At 37.1% G+C, this 18,938-nt stretch overlaps 1 protein-coding gene across 2 annotated transcripts in view; it reads left to right on the top strand.

Annotated features, from left to right (window-relative positions):
• LOC111144603 (hook microtubule tethering protein 3) overlaps positions 1 to 18,938 on the top strand; it is a 110,686-nt gene that overhangs the window by 67,264 nt on the left and 24,484 nt on the right. For both annotated transcript variants that reach the window (XM_022498983.1, XM_022498984.1), the window contains exons 13-15: positions 170 to 257; positions 7,059 to 7,128; positions 9,332 to 9,472. In XM_022498983.1, the coding sequence (XP_022354691.1) occupies positions 170 to 257; positions 7,059 to 7,128; positions 9,332 to 9,472 (299 nt within the window). The remainder of the gene's footprint in view (positions 1 to 169; positions 258 to 7,058; positions 7,129 to 9,331; positions 9,473 to 18,938) is intronic.

Genomic DNA, 18,938 nt, shown 5'->3' on the forward strand with positions numbered 1-18,938 from the left:
AATGGGAACAAGTTTGTTATATTTTCCTTTTATGATCTTTCTGTGGAAGATCAAAAGGTGAAACGTGCCCATTTTCCCTGATGTTCATCATTCTCTTAGGTAAGGCAGAGGCCACTGATGACTAAATTCATAAAACTTATAACTTTCCTTCTTTTTAATGTCCCTCCAGAGGTTAAGAACAGAAAGGGATTCTCTGAAGGAAACCATTGAAGAGCTTCGTTGTGTACAGGCTCAAGAAGGACAACTCACAACTCAAGGTAAAAACTTTTCAGTAGCCAAGATTATTTATTTCTTATGGTAACAGTAGAAATTTTAGCTTCAGGGACTCCTGGGTGGCTCAGTTGGTTGAGTGGCCAACTCTTGATTTTGGCTCAGGTCATCATCTCAGAATCCTGGGATCAAGCCCCATGTTGTGCTCCACACTAAATAGGGAGTCTGCTTGAAGACTCTCTCTGCCTCTTCCCTCCTCCCCCACACTTACATGCTCTCTTTCTCTCTCTAAAATAAATTTTTAAAAAATTTTAGATTCATGGGGCACCTGGGTGGCTCAGTGGGTTAAGCCTCTGCCTTCGGCTCGGGTCGGCTCGGGTCATGATCCCGGGGTCCTGGGATCGAGCCTCACATCGGGCTCTCTGCTCAGCGGGGAGCCTGCTTCCTCCTCTCTCTCTCTCTCTCTGCCTGCCTCTCTGCCTACTTGTGATCTCTCTCTCTCTCTCTGTCAAATAAATAAAATCTTAAAAAAATAAATAAATAAAAAATTTTAGATTCATTTTAAAGTGCTTGTAACAATGGATGAAAATGAAAAATCAGTGAACAGGCCATGAAGTTGATATAAATTCTAAACTGTTAACCAGATTTTATGGCAAATAGGCTATAGTAATGAGACCAGATTTACTTGCCTATTTTGTATTTTAATTATATTTAAATATTTGAGTTTTATTAGGTCAAAGTGTAAACATTTGTTAAGTCACCTGCATTAATAGTAAATCTGGAAAGTTTTATTCTGGCAAGTTTCTTATAACCGCCTTAAAAGTCAAACTTTCTAAGTCAGTGGGGTTTTTGGTTTTTTTTTCCACCTGAGATGTGGGGTGGGTATCAATCCATTATAGGACTTCTGTCCAAAGTAGAGCTCTGCTCTTCTCACAGGGGAGGAGCAGCACTTACCTCAGAGTCAGTCCCTCCCACTTTTGTCATCATGCTGGCAGATGTGGAACCCAAACAGTGACTTGCACAGCTTCACAGTTGTTTGTGCCCCTCTAATATCCAGCCCTTGGCTTTTCAGTTACCTGAAACTGGAATTTCCTCTGACTATACCCTCCTTTTTCTCCTCCTCATTCATTCTACCTATTGCATTTCACCTTTAACCCCCTCTCTGTTGTTTCTGTTGATAAGCTGGATAGTTCTCTTCTGGCCCCTTTTTCCAGCTCACACAGTCTGCCAAGCAGCCATTTTAACTGTTTTCCTCACCACTGTCTTTCCTTATCTTAAAAACTTGTGAAACCCCAATTCAGATAGCCTAAAGTTTTTTTCTCTATTCCAAATTAACCAGGGCCAGCTAAAGACAATTATATATCTTTCTCTCTTTTCTTTTTTTTTTTTTTAAAGGTATAATTGGCATATAACATTATGTTAGTTTCGGGTGTACGATCTAATGATTAACTATTTGTATATATTCTGAAACGATCACCACACTAAGTCCAATTAACATCCATCAACATACATAGTTAGAAAATTTGCTTCTCTTGTGATGAGAACTTTTAAGATCTATTCTCAGCAACTTTCAGATATGTAATACAGTATTATTAACTATGGTCACCATACTGTGTACATTATATCCTTGTGACTTAGTTATATTGTATCTGGAAGTTTGTACCTTTTGACCCCCTTCACCCATTTTGCCCACCCTCTACATCCCACCTCTGGCAACCACCAATCAGTTCTCTATTTGTGAGCTTGGTTTTTTTTTTGTTCTTGTTTTTTGTTTTGTTTTCTTTAGCGTCCACATACAAGTGACATCACACAGTATGTCTGTATGTATCAGACATACATCTGTTTTCCTGTATTTGAGTTATTTCACTTAGTGTCATGCTCTCAAGGTGCATAATACCACAAATGGCAAGATTTCATTCTTTTTATGGCTGAATAATATTTATACACACAAACACATGCCCCCTACAATTTGTTTATCCATTTATCAATTGATGAAACTTAGGTTGTTTCCATAAGGGCACAGATACCTTCTCAAGTTAGTATTTTCATTTACTGTGGATAAATTCCCAGAAGAGGAATTGCTGGGTCATTTGCTATTTCTATTTTTAATTTTTTAAGGATCCTCCATACTCTTTTCCACAGTGGCTACACCAAATTACATTCCTTCCAAAAGTGCACAAGGGTTCTCTTTTCTCCACATCATCACAGCTTATTATCTCGTCCTTTGGATAATAGCTATTCTAACAGGTGTGAGGTGACATCTCATTGTAGTTTTGATATGCCTCTCCCTGATGATGAGTGATATTGAACATCTTTTCATGTGTGTGTTGGCCATCTGTTTGTCTTTGTAAAAATGCCTATTCATATCCTCTGCCCATTTCTTAATTGTTGTTTTTGCAGTTGAGTTGTATGAGTTCTTTGTTTTCAGTATTAATCCCTTATCAGATGTATAATTTGCAAGTTATTTTCTTCCATTTATTACATTGCCTTTTCATCTTGTTCATAGTTTTCTTTGCTGTGCAGAGGTTTTTTAGTTCATAGTAGTCAGAAATAGACTTTTGCTTTTGAGAAAAGTATGTATTTTTACACACACATACACACATAATTATTTCTGAATGTAATTGGACCCTTGTTGCTGCTTGGTAATCCTTTCATGTATCTCAGACCAACTGTATGAGATTTCCCAAAATTTAGGAATCAGCCTAAGCCTTAATTCTTTAACTTTCAGCTCCTTTGTCATCAAGAGAGGCCATCTTATTTAAATTTACACATTTGTTTCTTTGGTACCTATAAACCTCTTATGTTTTAACCTTATTTATGTATATGTTGTTGACCTAGGAATTTTGCTCTAAAAATTTACCCTAATAAACTACAGCGTTGTTTACGATAGTAAAATTTAGAAACAACCTAAAAGTTAGCAGTCTTACTCAACTGTATCCTGTAGAGCCATTAAAAGGAATGAAGTAGATCTTACATGCCTGACATGGAGAATTGTGTATGTTATATCATTAACTTTAAAAAATAAGTTGGTGACATTGTGATAAACTTAGCAAGAGTGTTCTAAGAATAGAAGGAAACTTCCTGAACCTAATCAAGGATAACTATGAAAAACCTACAGCCAACCTGACACTTACTGCTTTTCCCCTAAGATCAGAAACAAGGCAAGGATGATCACTTTTTTTTTTCCTATTTTGTTATTATTTACTAAACTCCAATATAGTTAACATACAGTGTTATATTGGTTTCAAGTGTACAATATAGTGATTCAGGAATTCTGTACATTTCTTAGTGCTCATCAAGATAAGTGTACTTAATCCCCATCACCTATTTCATCCATCCCTCCACTTTCCCTCTGGTAAGTTGTGTGTTCTCTGTAGTTGAGTGAAAGTCTACTTTTAGGTTTGTCTTTTTTTTTTTTTTTTTTTTTTTTTTTTTTAGAGAGATAGAGAGTGGAAGCAAGGAGGGATCAAGGGAGAGGGAGAGAGAGAATCTTAGCATTATACTCTCTAGCTCCATCGATGTTGTTGCAAATGGCAAGATCTCATTCTTTCTTATGGCCAAATACTATTCCATTGTGTGTATGTGTGTGTATATGAGTTGTGTGTGTGTGTGTGTGTGTGTATATACCACCTCTTCTTTATCCATTTATCTATCATTGGATACTTCAGCTGCTTCCATAATTTGGCTGTGGTAAATAATGCTGCAGTAAACATGGGGGTGCATATAAGGATGTTCACTCTTGCCACTTCTTTTCATCATAGTATCAGAGGTTCTAGGCAATACAGTCAGGCAAGAAAAGAAATAAATGGCATTCAGATTGGAAAGGAGGATGTAAAAAAAGATCATAGAACTAGTAAATGAGTTCAGCAAAGTCTCAAGATAAAAGATTGGTATATAAATAGCAACTGTATTTCTGTGTACTACTAGTAAATAATATGAAAATGAAACTACAGTAGTATCATAAAGATTAAAATGCTTGGGAATAGGTTTAACAAAGTGTAAGACTTGGATACTGAAAACTATAAATCATTGCTGAGATGAAGACCCAGATATATGGGGACTCCTGAGTGGCTCAGTCAGTTAAGTGCCTGCCTTCAGCTGAGGTCATGATTGCCAGGGTCCCAGGGTTGAGTCCCACATCAGGCTCCCTTTTCAGCAAGGAGCCTGCTTCTCCCTCAGCCTGCCACTCACCGGTGCTTGCACTTGCTTTCTCTCACTCTCTCTCTCTGACAAATAAATAAATAAAACCTTTTAAAAAAAATCTAGCTATATGGAGAGACAGTCCATGTTCTGGTATCAGAAAATTAACTCTAGTTAAGATTGCAGTTCTCTTTATTGATTTAAAGATGTGGTGCGATCCCAGTCAGATTCTTAGTACACTTCTTTTGTAGGAATGGACAAGCTGATCCAACAATTTATATGATACAACAAAGGAACTAGTATAACAAAAAAAAATCATGGGAAGGAAAAGTTTGGACAGCTCACACATTCTAGTTTCAAAACATAATAAAACTACTATAATTGAAATGCATGAAATTCACATAAGGATAGACATCTCAAGATAATAGAGTGTAGCACATGAATAAAATGAAGGAAAAAAACCACCTGATCATCTCAATTGATGCAGAAAAGGCATTTGACAAAGTCTAACACCCTTTCATCATAAAATACATGCACACACACACCACAAACACCTCAATAAATTGGGAAGAGAAATAGAAAGGGAATTTCCATAACATGATAAAAACTATATATGACAAACCCACAGTGCACATCATACTCAGTGATAAAAGACTGAACGCTTTTCCTTTAAGATTAGAAGCAAGACAATTATACCAACTACCACCACTTCTGTACTTCTATTCAAAATAGCACAGATGCTCTAGCCAGAGCAATTAGACCAAAATTTTTTTTAAACATGAATTGGAAAGGAAGAACTAAAACTATCTCTGCAGATGACATGATCACCAAAATCAAAAAACATCTCCTGGAACTAATAAAATGAATTCAGCAAATTTGCAGGATACAATTCAGTTACATTAGCTACAAAAATAAATTATATGTGCATAATGAACAATACAAAAAGGAAATTAAGAAAATTTTATTTACAATAGGATCAAAAAGAATAAAGTATTTGGAAATAAATTTAACCAAGGAGGCAAAGACTTGCACCCTGAAAACTGCAAAAGTATTGAGATAACAATACTACCAAAAGCAATCTACAGATTCAGTGCAATCCTTACTAAAATATTAATGGCATTTTTGCAGAAATAGAAAAACCCATCCTAAATTCATATGGAATGTCAGTGGACCCTGACTAGCTAGAATAGTCTTGAAAAAGAAAAAAGTTGGGAGAGCAATCGAAGCAGTGGGTATAGGCATTAAGGACAGTCATGTAGACCGATGGAATAGAATAGAGAGCCCAGAAATAAACCCTCCTATATGTGGTCAGTTGATTTTCAAAATCAGTGTGAAGAACATTCAGTCCTGGAACTGAAAGTCTTTTCAACATACTATGCTGGAAAAACTGGATATCCACATCCAAAATCATGAAGTTGTACCTTATGCCATATTTAAAAAATGGAACTCAAAATGGATAAAAGACCTAAATGTAAGGGTTAAAACTATAAAACTTTTAGAAGAAAATGGGGAATTGTCATGTCATGCCTCTGGATCTGCTTCTTGGAATTGATACCAAAAGCATAGACAATAAATGAGGAATTGGACTTCATCAAAATTAAAAATTTTGTGCATCAAAGAACAGTATTGATAGTGAAAAGGCAACCCATAAAATGGGGAGAAAATATTTGTAAATCATCTATTCAATAAGTGGTTGATTTCCAGAATATGTAAGAATTTATACAACTCAACAAAAGCAAAAAAATTACTAAGTTCACTAATGGTTAAAGCACTTGAATAGATATATCTCCAAAGAAAATACACCAAAAAAAAAAAAAAAAATCACATGAAAAGCTGCTCAATATCATTGTCATTAGAGACATGCAAATCAAAACCACAGTGAGATGGTTCTCATCCATTTGGAATGGGTTATTACCCAAAAAAGAGAAACAGGAATAATTCTTGGGAAGCATGTGAAGAAATTGGAACTCTCATGCCTTGCTGGTAAGAATGGGTGGTTCTTCAAAAAGTTAAATATAAAATTACCACATGATCCAGCAACTTCATTCCAAAGTAAATATCCAATTCAAAGCAAGGACTCAAGCAAATACTAGTTTACCAATGTTTGTAGCAGCATTATTCACAGTAGCCAAAAGATGGAAACAACCTGAATGTTCCTCAGCAGATGAACAGATCAAGAAAATGTACATATATGTATTTGTATACATATACGTAGCCAATGGAATATTATTTGGCCATGAAAAGAAATGAAGTGTGATAAATTCTGTAACATGGTTGAGTTTACAGAACATTCCGAATGAAATAATCCAGACACCAAAGGATAAATATTGGTATGATTTAACTTATGTGAGGTATCTGGAATGGGCAGATTTATTGAAACAGAAAGTAAAATAAAGTTTATGGGGACTAAGGAAGAAGGGAATTCGGGAGTTATTATTTAATGGTTATTAATTTATGTTTTGGGGTAAGGAGTTTTGGAAATAAGTAGGGGTTCCACAACATAGTGAATGGAGTTATTGCCACTCAGTTATACACTTCACAATTGTTAAATGATAATATAAGGTGATTGTGACATGGTCTTTTACTTAACTAAAACGAAAACTTTAAATGTTAAAATTTTTAATGCGTAAAGTCGGGTTTCATGTAGAAACTAAAGGAATTCAGTGTACTCTCTCTACAACCTTGGATCCTTGTTTGTGTATTTACAGGGTTAATCCCTCTGGGAAGTCAAGAATCTTCAGATAGTCTGGCAGCAGAGATTGTTACACCTGAAATCAGGTAAGGAGATCATGAAATTTAGTCGTGCTGCACAGTATTCCTGGAGAAAACTTATCCCTCGGCAGTATAAAGAGGATCAGTTTCTTACTCATTTTTACTAACAGTTTCAACATGAACTCCGTATTTAATGTCTGTGTTTGCACCTCTTCAGTTGGCCGAAGAGACTTGATTTTCCCATTTCAGTAGGACAATATTTGACACATTCACAGCAAACTAATATATTCATGATTGGATATCCTTACAAGACATTTAGCAGTGAAACCACTTGGCTTAAAGACAGGTTATGCGTAGCCAACAGCCTGCGAAGTTAGTCACTAAAATTTATTTCTTAACTACATGAAATGGTCTGGGAAAGATATAATAGAAATATCTCCCCATTTCTACTACTCTTGCCTCGATATTACCTTACATTCTTATTTAGTCATAGCATCTGTAAAATTCCATTTTTTCGCTATATACCTGGTTTGATATGGAAGAATGAAGAATGAAGGGAGAGGCACCAAGTATCCAGCAGAAAGAGGATGGTTAATTCTGAATATTGCTTTTACCCTCTTTGGGACTATTTGCCCCCTTTAAAAATTGACACTGGCCTTGACTCTTCATAGCATCTTTGAGGGGTATTAAATGAAATAAGGGTTGTGTAAGAGTTTTATGAAAAGTCTGAAAGTTACCATAGGCATTTAGTTACTTGTTGAGTAAATGACGACAAAATTGATTCTTGTTAGCATTTATTTAAGGAAGACAAACAAAAGGAGTACGATGCAGCACCAACACTGGAAGCCTCTTGTATACCTTTTACTTTTCTACCATCTGATGTGGTACTTTATTATTGGGCCAATAATATTTGTAGAATGAATGAACTTTTTTTTATTTATGAATGCTTCCAAGTACATGGCTATACCAAAAAAATAAAAGTTTTGGAGTGCCTGGGTGGCTTAGTCAGTTAAGCATCTGACTCTTGATTTCGGCGCAGGACATGATCTCAGGTCATGAGATGGAGCCTCTGTGCTGGGTGTGGTCTGCTTAAGATTTTCTCCCTCTCTCCCTCCTCCCCTTCCCCCACTCATGCATACACACTCATTCTCTCATCCATAAGTAAACAAAGAAATAAAAAATTTTAAAAACAGTTTTTAAGGAAGCTTTTAGGTTATACAGTTGATTCAGAGGTGCCGAGCCTGAGGAAGAGAAAAATGATATTCAACAAATGAAATGGCTTTTTTGAGTATGACGCAATACAAATTCAAATATACTGTTTCCAGAAGAGCCATCAAGAAAATGAAATGGTAAAAGAGATGAAATATAGCACTGTATTAGTTGAAGGTGTACAACTTGATAATATATGTCTGTATTGTAAAATAAATTTATTGATCCCTGCAATAAATTTAGCTAACATTCATCACCACGCATAATTATAATTATATTTTCTTGTGGTGGTACAACTTTTCCTTTGAGCAGTTCAGCAGAATATGGATAGTGTCTACAAATATCCGCAAAATTACTCTCTAGAAATTAATCCTAAGGAAATAACCAATAAAGCTGATTGTTATTAACATGTTAAAGTTCAGAATTGATATTAAATTCCGAATAATTGGGCATTGATTAAATAAATAACAATTCATCTATATTGTTTAACGTGTCATTTAAAGTATTATATTACCATTGATGTGTAATATTTAATGATATGAAAAGATTGTGAATAAGTGTAAATAGCAGATGCAGCTCTAATAATCCAGCCTGTTAGCAAGAATACAATTTACCATATTTATAGGAATGGGTGGAATCCATATCTTGAAGGCATTCTTCATTGAATATTATATCTTGCCACCAAGTGATTAGCAGTTCAAGAGCGTAGCATTAGAGACCATGTTTTTTGATGAGAACCAAGGAACAAATATATAAGTGCATTCATAGCCTAAACATTTAAACCAAAAAGTAAATAAAATTTTGAAATGGCATTAATTACAAATCATAATATTTGAAGACGCTGTTATCTTCAGATTATCCATTCTGAAAAGAAAGTACTGAAGACCTGAAATGTAAAATCTTAGCCAGTTACAAGAGCTAAATTCTTTGCAGGGTTGTTTTTTGTTTTTTGTTTTTTTCATTTCTGTTCTCTGTGTCAAATCTGTTAATTGTGCATAGCTGGATTTTGATAATATGGTATTGATGTGCCACATAACCAGTTTTTCTTTTGCTCATTCAGGGAGAAACTTATTCGTCTTCAGCATGAGAATAAGATGTTAAAAATCAACCAAGAGGGTTCAGACAATGAAAAAATCGCTTTATTGCAGAGTCTTCTGGATGATGCAAATCTCCGTAAGAATGAACTGGAGACAGAGAACAGGTAGGAGTGTGTTGATGGCAGCATTGCGGCACAGGTTTTCTCTGTTTTCCTTGATGTTGATTCCCTTAAACACAGATTTTAATTGTATTTTGAATACAGATAATGTGTTATTCCATTTCGTGTTGAGAGGGGTTAATCCATTTTCCTACTTAGGAACAGACTTGTGGATAAGTATTGTGCCTCTTTTCAGCAACATTTCCCTGTTTATTTCTTCAAGCAGAATGATATCAGACCCCTCCCCTTTTTCGTTTCTATTTGCTGATTAAAAGTAGAGGATTAAAAAAGAGTCTGATCATTAATTCAGTCTTCCACAACAACTTCAGTTCTATGTATTACTAGATTAATAAAGTTTACCCTGTTTTTATAAGCTAATATGTTGAAGGATCAGTTGATGTGAGAAAAAGAGGATCCATCATAACTGAATGGACAAGAACTTAAAAAAAAAAAACTGTGAATTCTTGTGAGCCTTAAATGTCATTCATCTTATAAACAATTATGAGGGTTTAGAATCTGCAAATTAAACAAGAAAACCACTTTTCTGCTTGTATGTTTTCAGTATATCGAATTATGCAGTCATTCAAAACTACTTTAAAGTAGTAGCTTACTCTGGAAAGGATTACTTTTATATTTTGTTGTGAAAGTCTTTTGGTTCTTTACGTTTTTGGAAATGTTTCTTAGATACCGAACATATGGTGTCTTTTCCTTTCCATAGTGCTGTGATGTGCTATAATTTTTGAGGGATTTGACATTTTTATTAATGGTTTCATAGTTTGCCTGATATTACAGATTCTTTGTTTATTATGCCTAATTGATTTGGCACTTCCCAGGTGTAAGTCAGTCTTGTGAGTCCACATTGTTTTTACAATTTTACATGCCCTGCCCTTCTTGGCACTTTAATTTTTAAAGCTGCTGAGTAGAACCGGCAAACAGTATAAATACCAGAGTAATTATTAGAGCACAGTTAAGCATAAACAGAAGGAGAACAGTTTTGTGTGAATTCTTAGAGCATAGAGAATGAATACTTTTTAAAAATACTTAGAAAAGGTTTTTAAAAAGGAAGAAAAGGGAGTTGCAGAAAGCAGCTCCCAGTCCCACAGTCCCATGGTGAGAGCACCCTCTGTTCAACACCATCATCCTTTGCCTCTAGGCTATATTTTAACCATCTTACAGGAAGGCCTTCTCTGTACCCTAATTTTTTTCCAGTGAATCAGCACCCACAACTTCCTTTATAATGCTTTTCATTGTTTCTCACAGGCTTTATAGTTATTGGCCTTCTCTCATCAGAAACAAAACAACTACTTGTCATTTGAACAGCACTCATGTTGTAGGTGATGGATTATCTCCCAAGTCCTGATGGCATTTACAGCTGTTTACAACTTAGTATTGTTTGTTCTCTCTCTGTTTTTTTTAATCATTTTACCTTCTCTTATTTTTTCATCATGATCAATGTACTCTTTAATCCCAATCCCTTCTTTCCCCCATCCCCACACCCACCTCCCTTCTGAAAACCATCAGTGTGTTCTTTATGGTTAAGAGTCTGTTTCTTGGTTTGACTTTTTTTTCTTTCCTTTGCTTATTTGTTTTGTTTCTTAAATTTCACATATGGATAAAATATAGTATTTGTCTTTCTCTGGCTGACTTACATCTCTTAACATTATACTCTCTAGCTCTCTGATGTCATTACAAATGGCAAGACTTTATTCTTTTTTATAACTAATATTCCATTGTATATGTACCACCTCTCCTTTATCTGTTCACCTATCAGTGGGCATTTGGCTGCTTCCATAGTTGGGCTGTTGTAAATAATGCTGCAGTAAACATCGGGCTGCGTGTATCCTGTTGAATTAGTATTTTTGTATTTTGGGGTAAATATCCAGTAGTGCAGTTACTGGATCATAGGGTGGCTATATTTTTAACTTTCTGAGGAACCTCCATGCTGTTTTCCTTGGTGGCTGCACCAGTTTGCATTCCCGCCAATAGTGCGGGAGGGTTCCTTTCTCTCCATTGCTCATCAACACTTGTTTCCTATGTCTTTGATTTTAGCCGTTCTGACAGGTGTGGGGTGATATCTCATTGTAGTTTTGATCTGCATTTCCCTGATGATGAATGATGTTGAGCATCTTGTCATGTATCTCTTGGCCATCTGGATATCTTCTTTGGAGAAATGTCTGTTCATGGGGCACCTGGGAGGTTCGGTTGGTTAAGTGTCAGACTTCCACTTGGGTCATGATCTCAGGGTCCTGGGACTGAGCTCCACATCAGGCTCCCTGCTGAGCGGGGAGTCTGCTTATATCTCTCTCTCCCTTTTGCCCCTCCCCCTGCTCATGCTCACTTGCTCACTCTCTCAAATCAATAAATGTTAAAAAAAAGAAATGTCTGTCTGTGTCTTCTGCCCTTTTTTTAAATTGAATTTTTTGGCTTTTGGTTGTTGAGTTGTATATGTTTTCTGTATCTTCTGGATACTAACTCTTTTTTTTTTTAATTTGAAGATTTTATTTATTTATTTGACAGAGAGAGAGAGATCGGGGTAAGCAGGCTCCCTGCTGAGCAGAGAGCCCAATATGGGGCTCAATCCCAGGGCCCTGAGATCATGACCCGAGTAGAAGGCAAAGGCTTAACCCACTGAGCTACCCAGGCGCCCCAAGGATACTAACTCTTTATCAGACATGTCCTTTGAAAATATCTTCTCCCATTCCATAGGTTATCTTTTAGTTCTGTTGTTTGCTTGCTTTGCTGTGCAGAAACTTTTTATTTTGATGTAGTCCCAGTAGTTTGTTTTTGCTTTTGTTTCCCCGCTTCGCGAGACGTATCTAGAAAAATGTTGCAATGGCTGAAGTCAGATTACTGCCTGCACTCTCTTTAAGGATTTTTATGGTTTTAGGTCTCACATTTAGGTCTTCCACCCATTTTGAGTTTATTTTTGTGTATGGTTTATGTTTGGATGATCTGTCCGTTGATGTAAGTGGGTGTTGCAGTCCCCTACTATTACTGTATTACTATAGATTAGTTCTTGTTGGTTATTAACTGTTTTATGTATTTGGTTCTCCCATGTTGGGTGCATAAATTTTTTAAATTGTTATATCCTCTCATTGGATTGTCCCCTGATATAGGGTCCTTCTTTGTCTCTTGTTACAGTCGTTTTGTTGTTGTTTTTTAAAGAGTTTATTTATTTGAGGGGTGCCTGGGTGGCTTGGTCGGTTAAGTGTGTGCCTTCAGCTCAGGTCATGATCCCAAGGCCCTGGAATGAGGCTCCCTACTCAACGGGATGCCTGCTTCTCCCTTTCCCTGCTTGTTCTCTTGCTTTCTCTCTCTCAAATAAAGATTTTACTTATTTGAGAGAGCAAGAAAGCATGAGTCAGGGTGAGGGGCAGGAGAAGCAGACTTCTCGCTGAGCAGGGAGCCCAGCGCGGTGCTCAAGCCCAGGACCCTGAGACCAAAACCTAAGCCAAAGGCAGATGCCCAAACAACCGAGCCATCCAGGTGCCCCTGCAGTCTTCATTTTAAAGTCTACTTTGGGGTCGCCTGGGTGGCTCAGTGGGTTAAGCCGCTGCCTTCGGCTCAGGTCATGATCTCAGGGTCCTGGCATCGAGTCCCACATCGGGCTCTCTGCTCGGCGGGGAGCCTGCTTCCCTCTCTCTCTCTCTCTCTGCCTGCCTCTCTGTCTACTTGTGATCTCTCTCTGTCAAATAAATAAATAAAATCTTTAAAAAAAAAAAAATAGTAAAGTCTATTTTGTCCATTATAAGTAATGCTACCCTGGCTTTCTTTTGACAACTATTTGCATGATAAATCTTTCTCCATCCCCTAACTTTCAATCCACAAGTGTCTTTAGGTCTCAAATGAGTCTCCTGTAAGCAGCATATAGATGGGTCTTGTTTTTCTATCTACTGTTACCCTGTGTATTTTAATTGGAGCATTTAGTCCATTTACCTTCAGTGTAGTTATTGATAAATATGTATTGCTGGTTTTGTTACTTGTTTTTTGGTTGTTTCTATAGTTTTTCTGTGATCCTTTCTTCCCTTGCTCTATTTCATGGTTTATTGGCTTTCTTTCATGATGTATTTGGATTCCTTTCTCTTTATTCTTTGCATATCTATTATTGGTTTTTGATTTGTGGTTACCATTAAGTTTGTATATAATATCTTCTGCATATAGCAGTCTATATTAAGTTTAAACCCATTTTTTACTCCTCTGTCCCACTGCATGTTTTAGGCATATAGTGTCATGTGTTATATCCTTTCATGAACCCCTTGACTGAATTTAATAGAAATACTTATTTTTACTACTTTTGTGTTTTTTACTTCTCATACTCCCTATGGCCTTTCCTATCTACTCAGAGTCTCCTTTCATATTTCTTGTAGGGCTGGTTCAGTGGTCATGAATTCCTTTAGTTTCTGTCTGAGAAACTATCTATCCTTCCATTCTGAATGATAGCCTTATGGGATAGAATATTCTTGGCTACAGATTTTTCCCTTTCAGCATGTGGAATATCATTCCACCCTTCTGTCCTGTGAGGTTTCTGCTGAGAAATCTACCAGTAGCTTTATGGGGTTTCTCTTGTATGTAACTGTTTTTTCTTGCTGCTTAAAAAAAATTTTTTAATCCCTATTTCCTGCCATTTTATGTGTGTTGGTATGAACCTTTTTGGGTTGAACTTTTGGGGGCTCTCTGTGCCTCCTGGATCTGGATATCTGTTACCCTCCCCAAATTTGGGGAGTTTTTAGCTATTTCTTCAAATAAATTTTCTGCCCTCTTATCTCTCTCTCCTTCTGAGATCCCTGTCATATAGATGTTATTACCTTTGATGGAGTCACCAGTTTCAGAAGGCTATCCTGAATTTGCTTAATTTTCTTTACTCTCCTTGGCTTAGTTTGGTTACTTCCCATTGCTCTTTCAGGTCATTAATTTGTTCCTCCACTTCATCTGGCCTGCTGTTTATTCCATCAAGTATATTTTTAATTTCATGTGTTGTGTACTTCACCTTTGATTGGTTCCTTTTAATGCTGTGTGAAGGATCTCATTGATGTCCTCCATTCTTTTATCAAGTCCCGTGAGTATCTTTATGTTTCCTACCTTACATTCCGTCAGGCATATTACATATATTTGTTTTGCTTTGGCCTCTTGTTGTGGTTTGGTCCTGTTCTTGCATTTGGCCCATATTTCTGTGTCTCCTCATTTTGTCTTACTTTCTGTGTCTATTTCTGTTAGGAAAGTCAGCTACTTCTCTTGCTACTAATGATAACAGCCTAATGAAAAAGAGGTCCTGTAGTGCAGTGTTGCCTATTCCCCAGGGCCTGGCACTTCAGGGTGCATCTCCTACGTGTGTGCTCTGCTATTGAGTCTTGACCTCTTTTTCCTTCATTCCAGTTGTCTTTAGAGGCTTTCTTTGCATATTGTGGACAGTGTTTGGTCCCCAGCAGGGGTGGGGAGTGTTTTAACAAGGTGTGCAATGGTGTGCTTGTGAAATGAGATCTGACCCACAAATGAGACCAGAGGTCCCACAAAACACACAAGTTGGGAGATAGGAGATGAGAGGTTGGCAGGGTTTGCACAAGTTTTCTGGATGGCGGTGGGGTGGGGGTTATTGATGTGCTGCAGCCCTGGGCTTAAGTGGAGTGTGACTGGGAAGGGCAGAACCACGGAGCAGTGGTTGGTACAAATTAGGTAGGAGTGGTGGCTATGTGTTTGCTGGGGGACAGGGAGAGGGAAATGGTGTCTGCCAGTTCCTTTATTCCTGGAAGGGTCTCTGCATGATCCCTATTTCTCCGGGCCACATTCAGAGATGGGCAAATCACTCCCTCTAGTCCGCCCTCGGTGTTTCAAAGTGCTGGTTCTGTGCTATATCTACACTACCCTTGGTCATGCTGTGTCTTTAAGGGCTGGGGCACTGCTTCCTGTTGCAGTCAGGGCTCTACCAGAGCCGAGCTCACCAGTTTTTTAAATTCCAGGCTTTAAGTCTTGCTGGCTTTAAGAACTCAGGAAATTCAGCCTCTCTCACTTTGAAAGTCAAATATTACAGAGATCCGTCCTTCCTATTCAGGGCTCCCTGGTGAAAGTGTGTTTTCCGCCCTTCATGCCACTGGCTCCCTCCCCACTATGGGCAGTCATGGTCTGTTTTGCTCCCAAACCGTGACTTTGCCCTTCCTACCTTCTTCAGTGGGACCTCTTCTGTACCTTTAGTTGTGAAGTTTGTTCTGCCAGTTTTCAAGTTGTTTCCTGGGTTATTTACACTCCTGTGGTGGTATCTAGTTGTAGCTAGCTGTTGTCATATGTGGGATGTGGCAAGCTTAGGACCCTCCTACTCTGCCATCTTCCCAGCAGACCTTTTGCTTGAATTACAGTACAGATTGATAACTTGCCTTTGTAGTATGACCATATGTAACCTAGAACAACAATAATAATAGCAGCTAATGTTTATTAAGGTTTTGTTTGTTCCATATATTGTGCTATTCATTTTAAGTATGTAGTCTTATCTTTATTAAAGTTTTACAGGTGAGGGAATTTGGTCTCAGACCCAGGCTACCTAAATTCAAAGCCTCTACGTAATTCATACCTTTTTTTTGTTTTTGTTTCTAAGGTTTTTATTTTTAAACAATCTCTACACTGAGCATGGGGCTTGACTAAACCCGAGAGCAAGAGCCGCATGCTCCACCAACTGAGCCAGCCAAGCACCCCATCCATACCCTCTTTCTTTCTTTTTTTTTTTTTTAAGATTTTTTTTATTTTTATGTATTTATTTAACAGACAGAGATCACAAGTATTCAGGGAGGCAGGCAGAGAGAGAGGAGGAAGCAGGCTCTCTGCAGAGCAGAGAGCCCGATGCGGGGCTCAATCCCAGGACCCTGAGATCATTACCTGAGCCGAAGGCAGAGGCTTCAACCCACTGAGCCACCCAGGCACCCCTCCATACCCTCTTTCTTTTCAGTTTCTCTTTTGCCATGTTTGCAAAACATTTTTTTCTGTCTTCCCCTCATGGAAGGCTTTTTCCCTAAGTTTGTTCTTAATGGAGTTTAATAAGAATTTACAGGACCTTGTCTCTAACTTAATCTCTAGTTCTTAATCTCTAGTTCCACTGAATCTTTTAACTTAAATTCAATTTGTTCACCATCAATATATTGTCTGTCAGAAGGAAAGGGTTGTCGTAAACCTCCACAATTCTTTCCAATTAGTTTTCCCAGTAACTTGGCTTTTTTAAAATCTGTAATAACTTGCTGATCCTCACATACACTTCTTTGTCAAAGTATACATACATGATCTTGTTCCCTTCCCACTGAGAGTTTATTATGATCTCAAACTCACCCTCTTCCTATACTTCCTGACAATTATATGTAAGTAGACTTTACTTAAGATGTGAACTAACTAAATCTCTGAAGGGAGATTAGAGGCAATTCACATTTATAGAGTGCCTGTTATGTATAGGTACTGTGCTGAACAGTCTGTATATTATCTTACTCTTCTAAACAACACCATGAAGTAGGTATTATAATGCTCATTTATTTTTATTTTTTTTGAAGTTGCATTTTTTGAAAAAAGATGAACTCATATTTTTTCCACTTATATTTGTATATCTTCATTCCTCTGTGCATAATTCACACTTCAACAGTTCTATTGCTGTGATTGTCTATTCCCTCTCACTAGACATCTGAGTTGTGTAGGAACATCTTGATACGGATTTAGTATACATTATGTTAATTACCACAGTATTTTTTTATTAAATAATTTCAAAAATGGCTAAGGTGGATGGTTGAAATACTCTAATAGTTTGAAATATATTTTTCGGGGGCGCCTGGGTGGCTCAGTGGGTTAGGCCGCTGCCTTCGGCTCAGGTCATGATCTCAGAGTCCTGGGATCGAGCCCCGCATCGGGCTCTCTGCTCTCTAGGGGAGCCTGCTTCCTCCTCTCTCTCTGCCTGCTTGTGATCTCTCTGTCAAATAAATAAATAAATAAAAATCTTTAAAAATATATATATATTTTTCGTATTACTTTCTGAAAAGATGGAACAAAGTTACAGTGTCACTAGTAATGTATTGACATATCTGCCCACATTGAGTATGGATATTTAGGTAATTCCTTCACCATTTAAAAAGCACCCAAATTTTCTATCCTTTGATTTGAAAAACATCAGTTATTATTATAGATTTCATTGAATTTTTACTGTGATTTTCGCTAGTTACAGAACTTGGAACATTTATGGTAAGAATTACAGTTTACTTAGTAAAAAAAAAATTGCTTATTGAATTTTCTGACTGTTTAGATTATAAAAATTCATTGCCCTGTTTTGTCCTTAATTTGAGGTAGTTCTGCCATTCTACCATTTCACTAATGTGTTTCCTCCTAAAATCACCAGTCCTCCCTTAAATGGCCAATCCAGTAGGAGCATTCAAGACTTTATCTTACCTCATGTCTATTGTATTCATTGTTGTTGTACATTTTCCCCTTCCTTAAACTTTTTTTTTTTAATTTCAGTTAACACAACTCTCTTATGTTTCTCCTAATTCTCTTCAGGGTGAAGCTCCTCTTTATACCCTGTGATTGGTGATCTGCCATGGACATCTTTATTCTCTTTTACACTCTTCTTCACAATCTTTCTAGTTAGTATTATTTTTGCTTATGGCTCAGTTAACTCCAAATGGCTCTCACATCTATATTTTCAACACAGATTTCTCTTTGTGCTTCAGACACAGAGGTCTAGCTGTCTGACAGATATCTCTAGGCTCTGCATTTTCAACAAATAGAAAATAAGTTTATCTTCCCTTCTCAGCCTGTTTCTCCTGAATTCCCTTCATTAAATATTTTTCAGTAATTCAAACCAAAATCCTTAGTGTTTTTCTTCCTTGTATTCTTTTCCCTTCAGATAGATTTCATCCTTGTTACCTCCTCTTTCAGGCATACTTATTAATAACTGTGGTAGCCTCCTCCTGGTCTTCATGCCTTCACTTTGACCTTTTTAATAACATCTTCCTCTCGCCTACCAATGTGCTCTAAAATGTTGTCTAAGTTTCACCCTTCTTGCAGTCCTTTAGGGTGACTGCCCGAGATTAGGGAACCAAGTCAATCATAATTGACTTAGAGAATTTCTGAGCTCCAGAATCAACATTGTTTTAAAGGCTGGGTGGGTTGTTCCATTTCAGCCAGATTTTAAGATAAGTTCTAAATACTTTTGTATTCGTGCATGGTTGTACCCAACCTCTCCTCTTCTCTGGTTTAATCTCTAGCCATTCTTTCCCTCATAATTTAGTCTTTAGACATGTTGTTCTTAAAGAATGTTATTTATTTAGTTATTTATTATTTATTATTAATTTTAAGTAGGCTCCATGCCCAACATGGAGCTTGAACTCACAACCCTGAAATAAAGAGTCACCTGCTTTACTGACTGAGCCAGCTAGGCGTCCCCTTTTTTAAAGAATTTTTTTTTTTAAAGTAGGCTCTAGACATGCCATTTTTAAAGTCACAATAACCTCTCATT

Source organism: Enhydra lutris, unplaced genomic scaffold, assembly GCF_002288905.1.
Source record: "Enhydra lutris kenyoni isolate GAN:26980312 unplaced genomic scaffold, ASM228890v2 scaffoldscaffold11, whole genome shotgun sequence".
In the NCBI taxonomy this organism is placed as follows: Eukaryota; Metazoa; Chordata; class Mammalia; order Carnivora; family Mustelidae; genus Enhydra; species Enhydra lutris.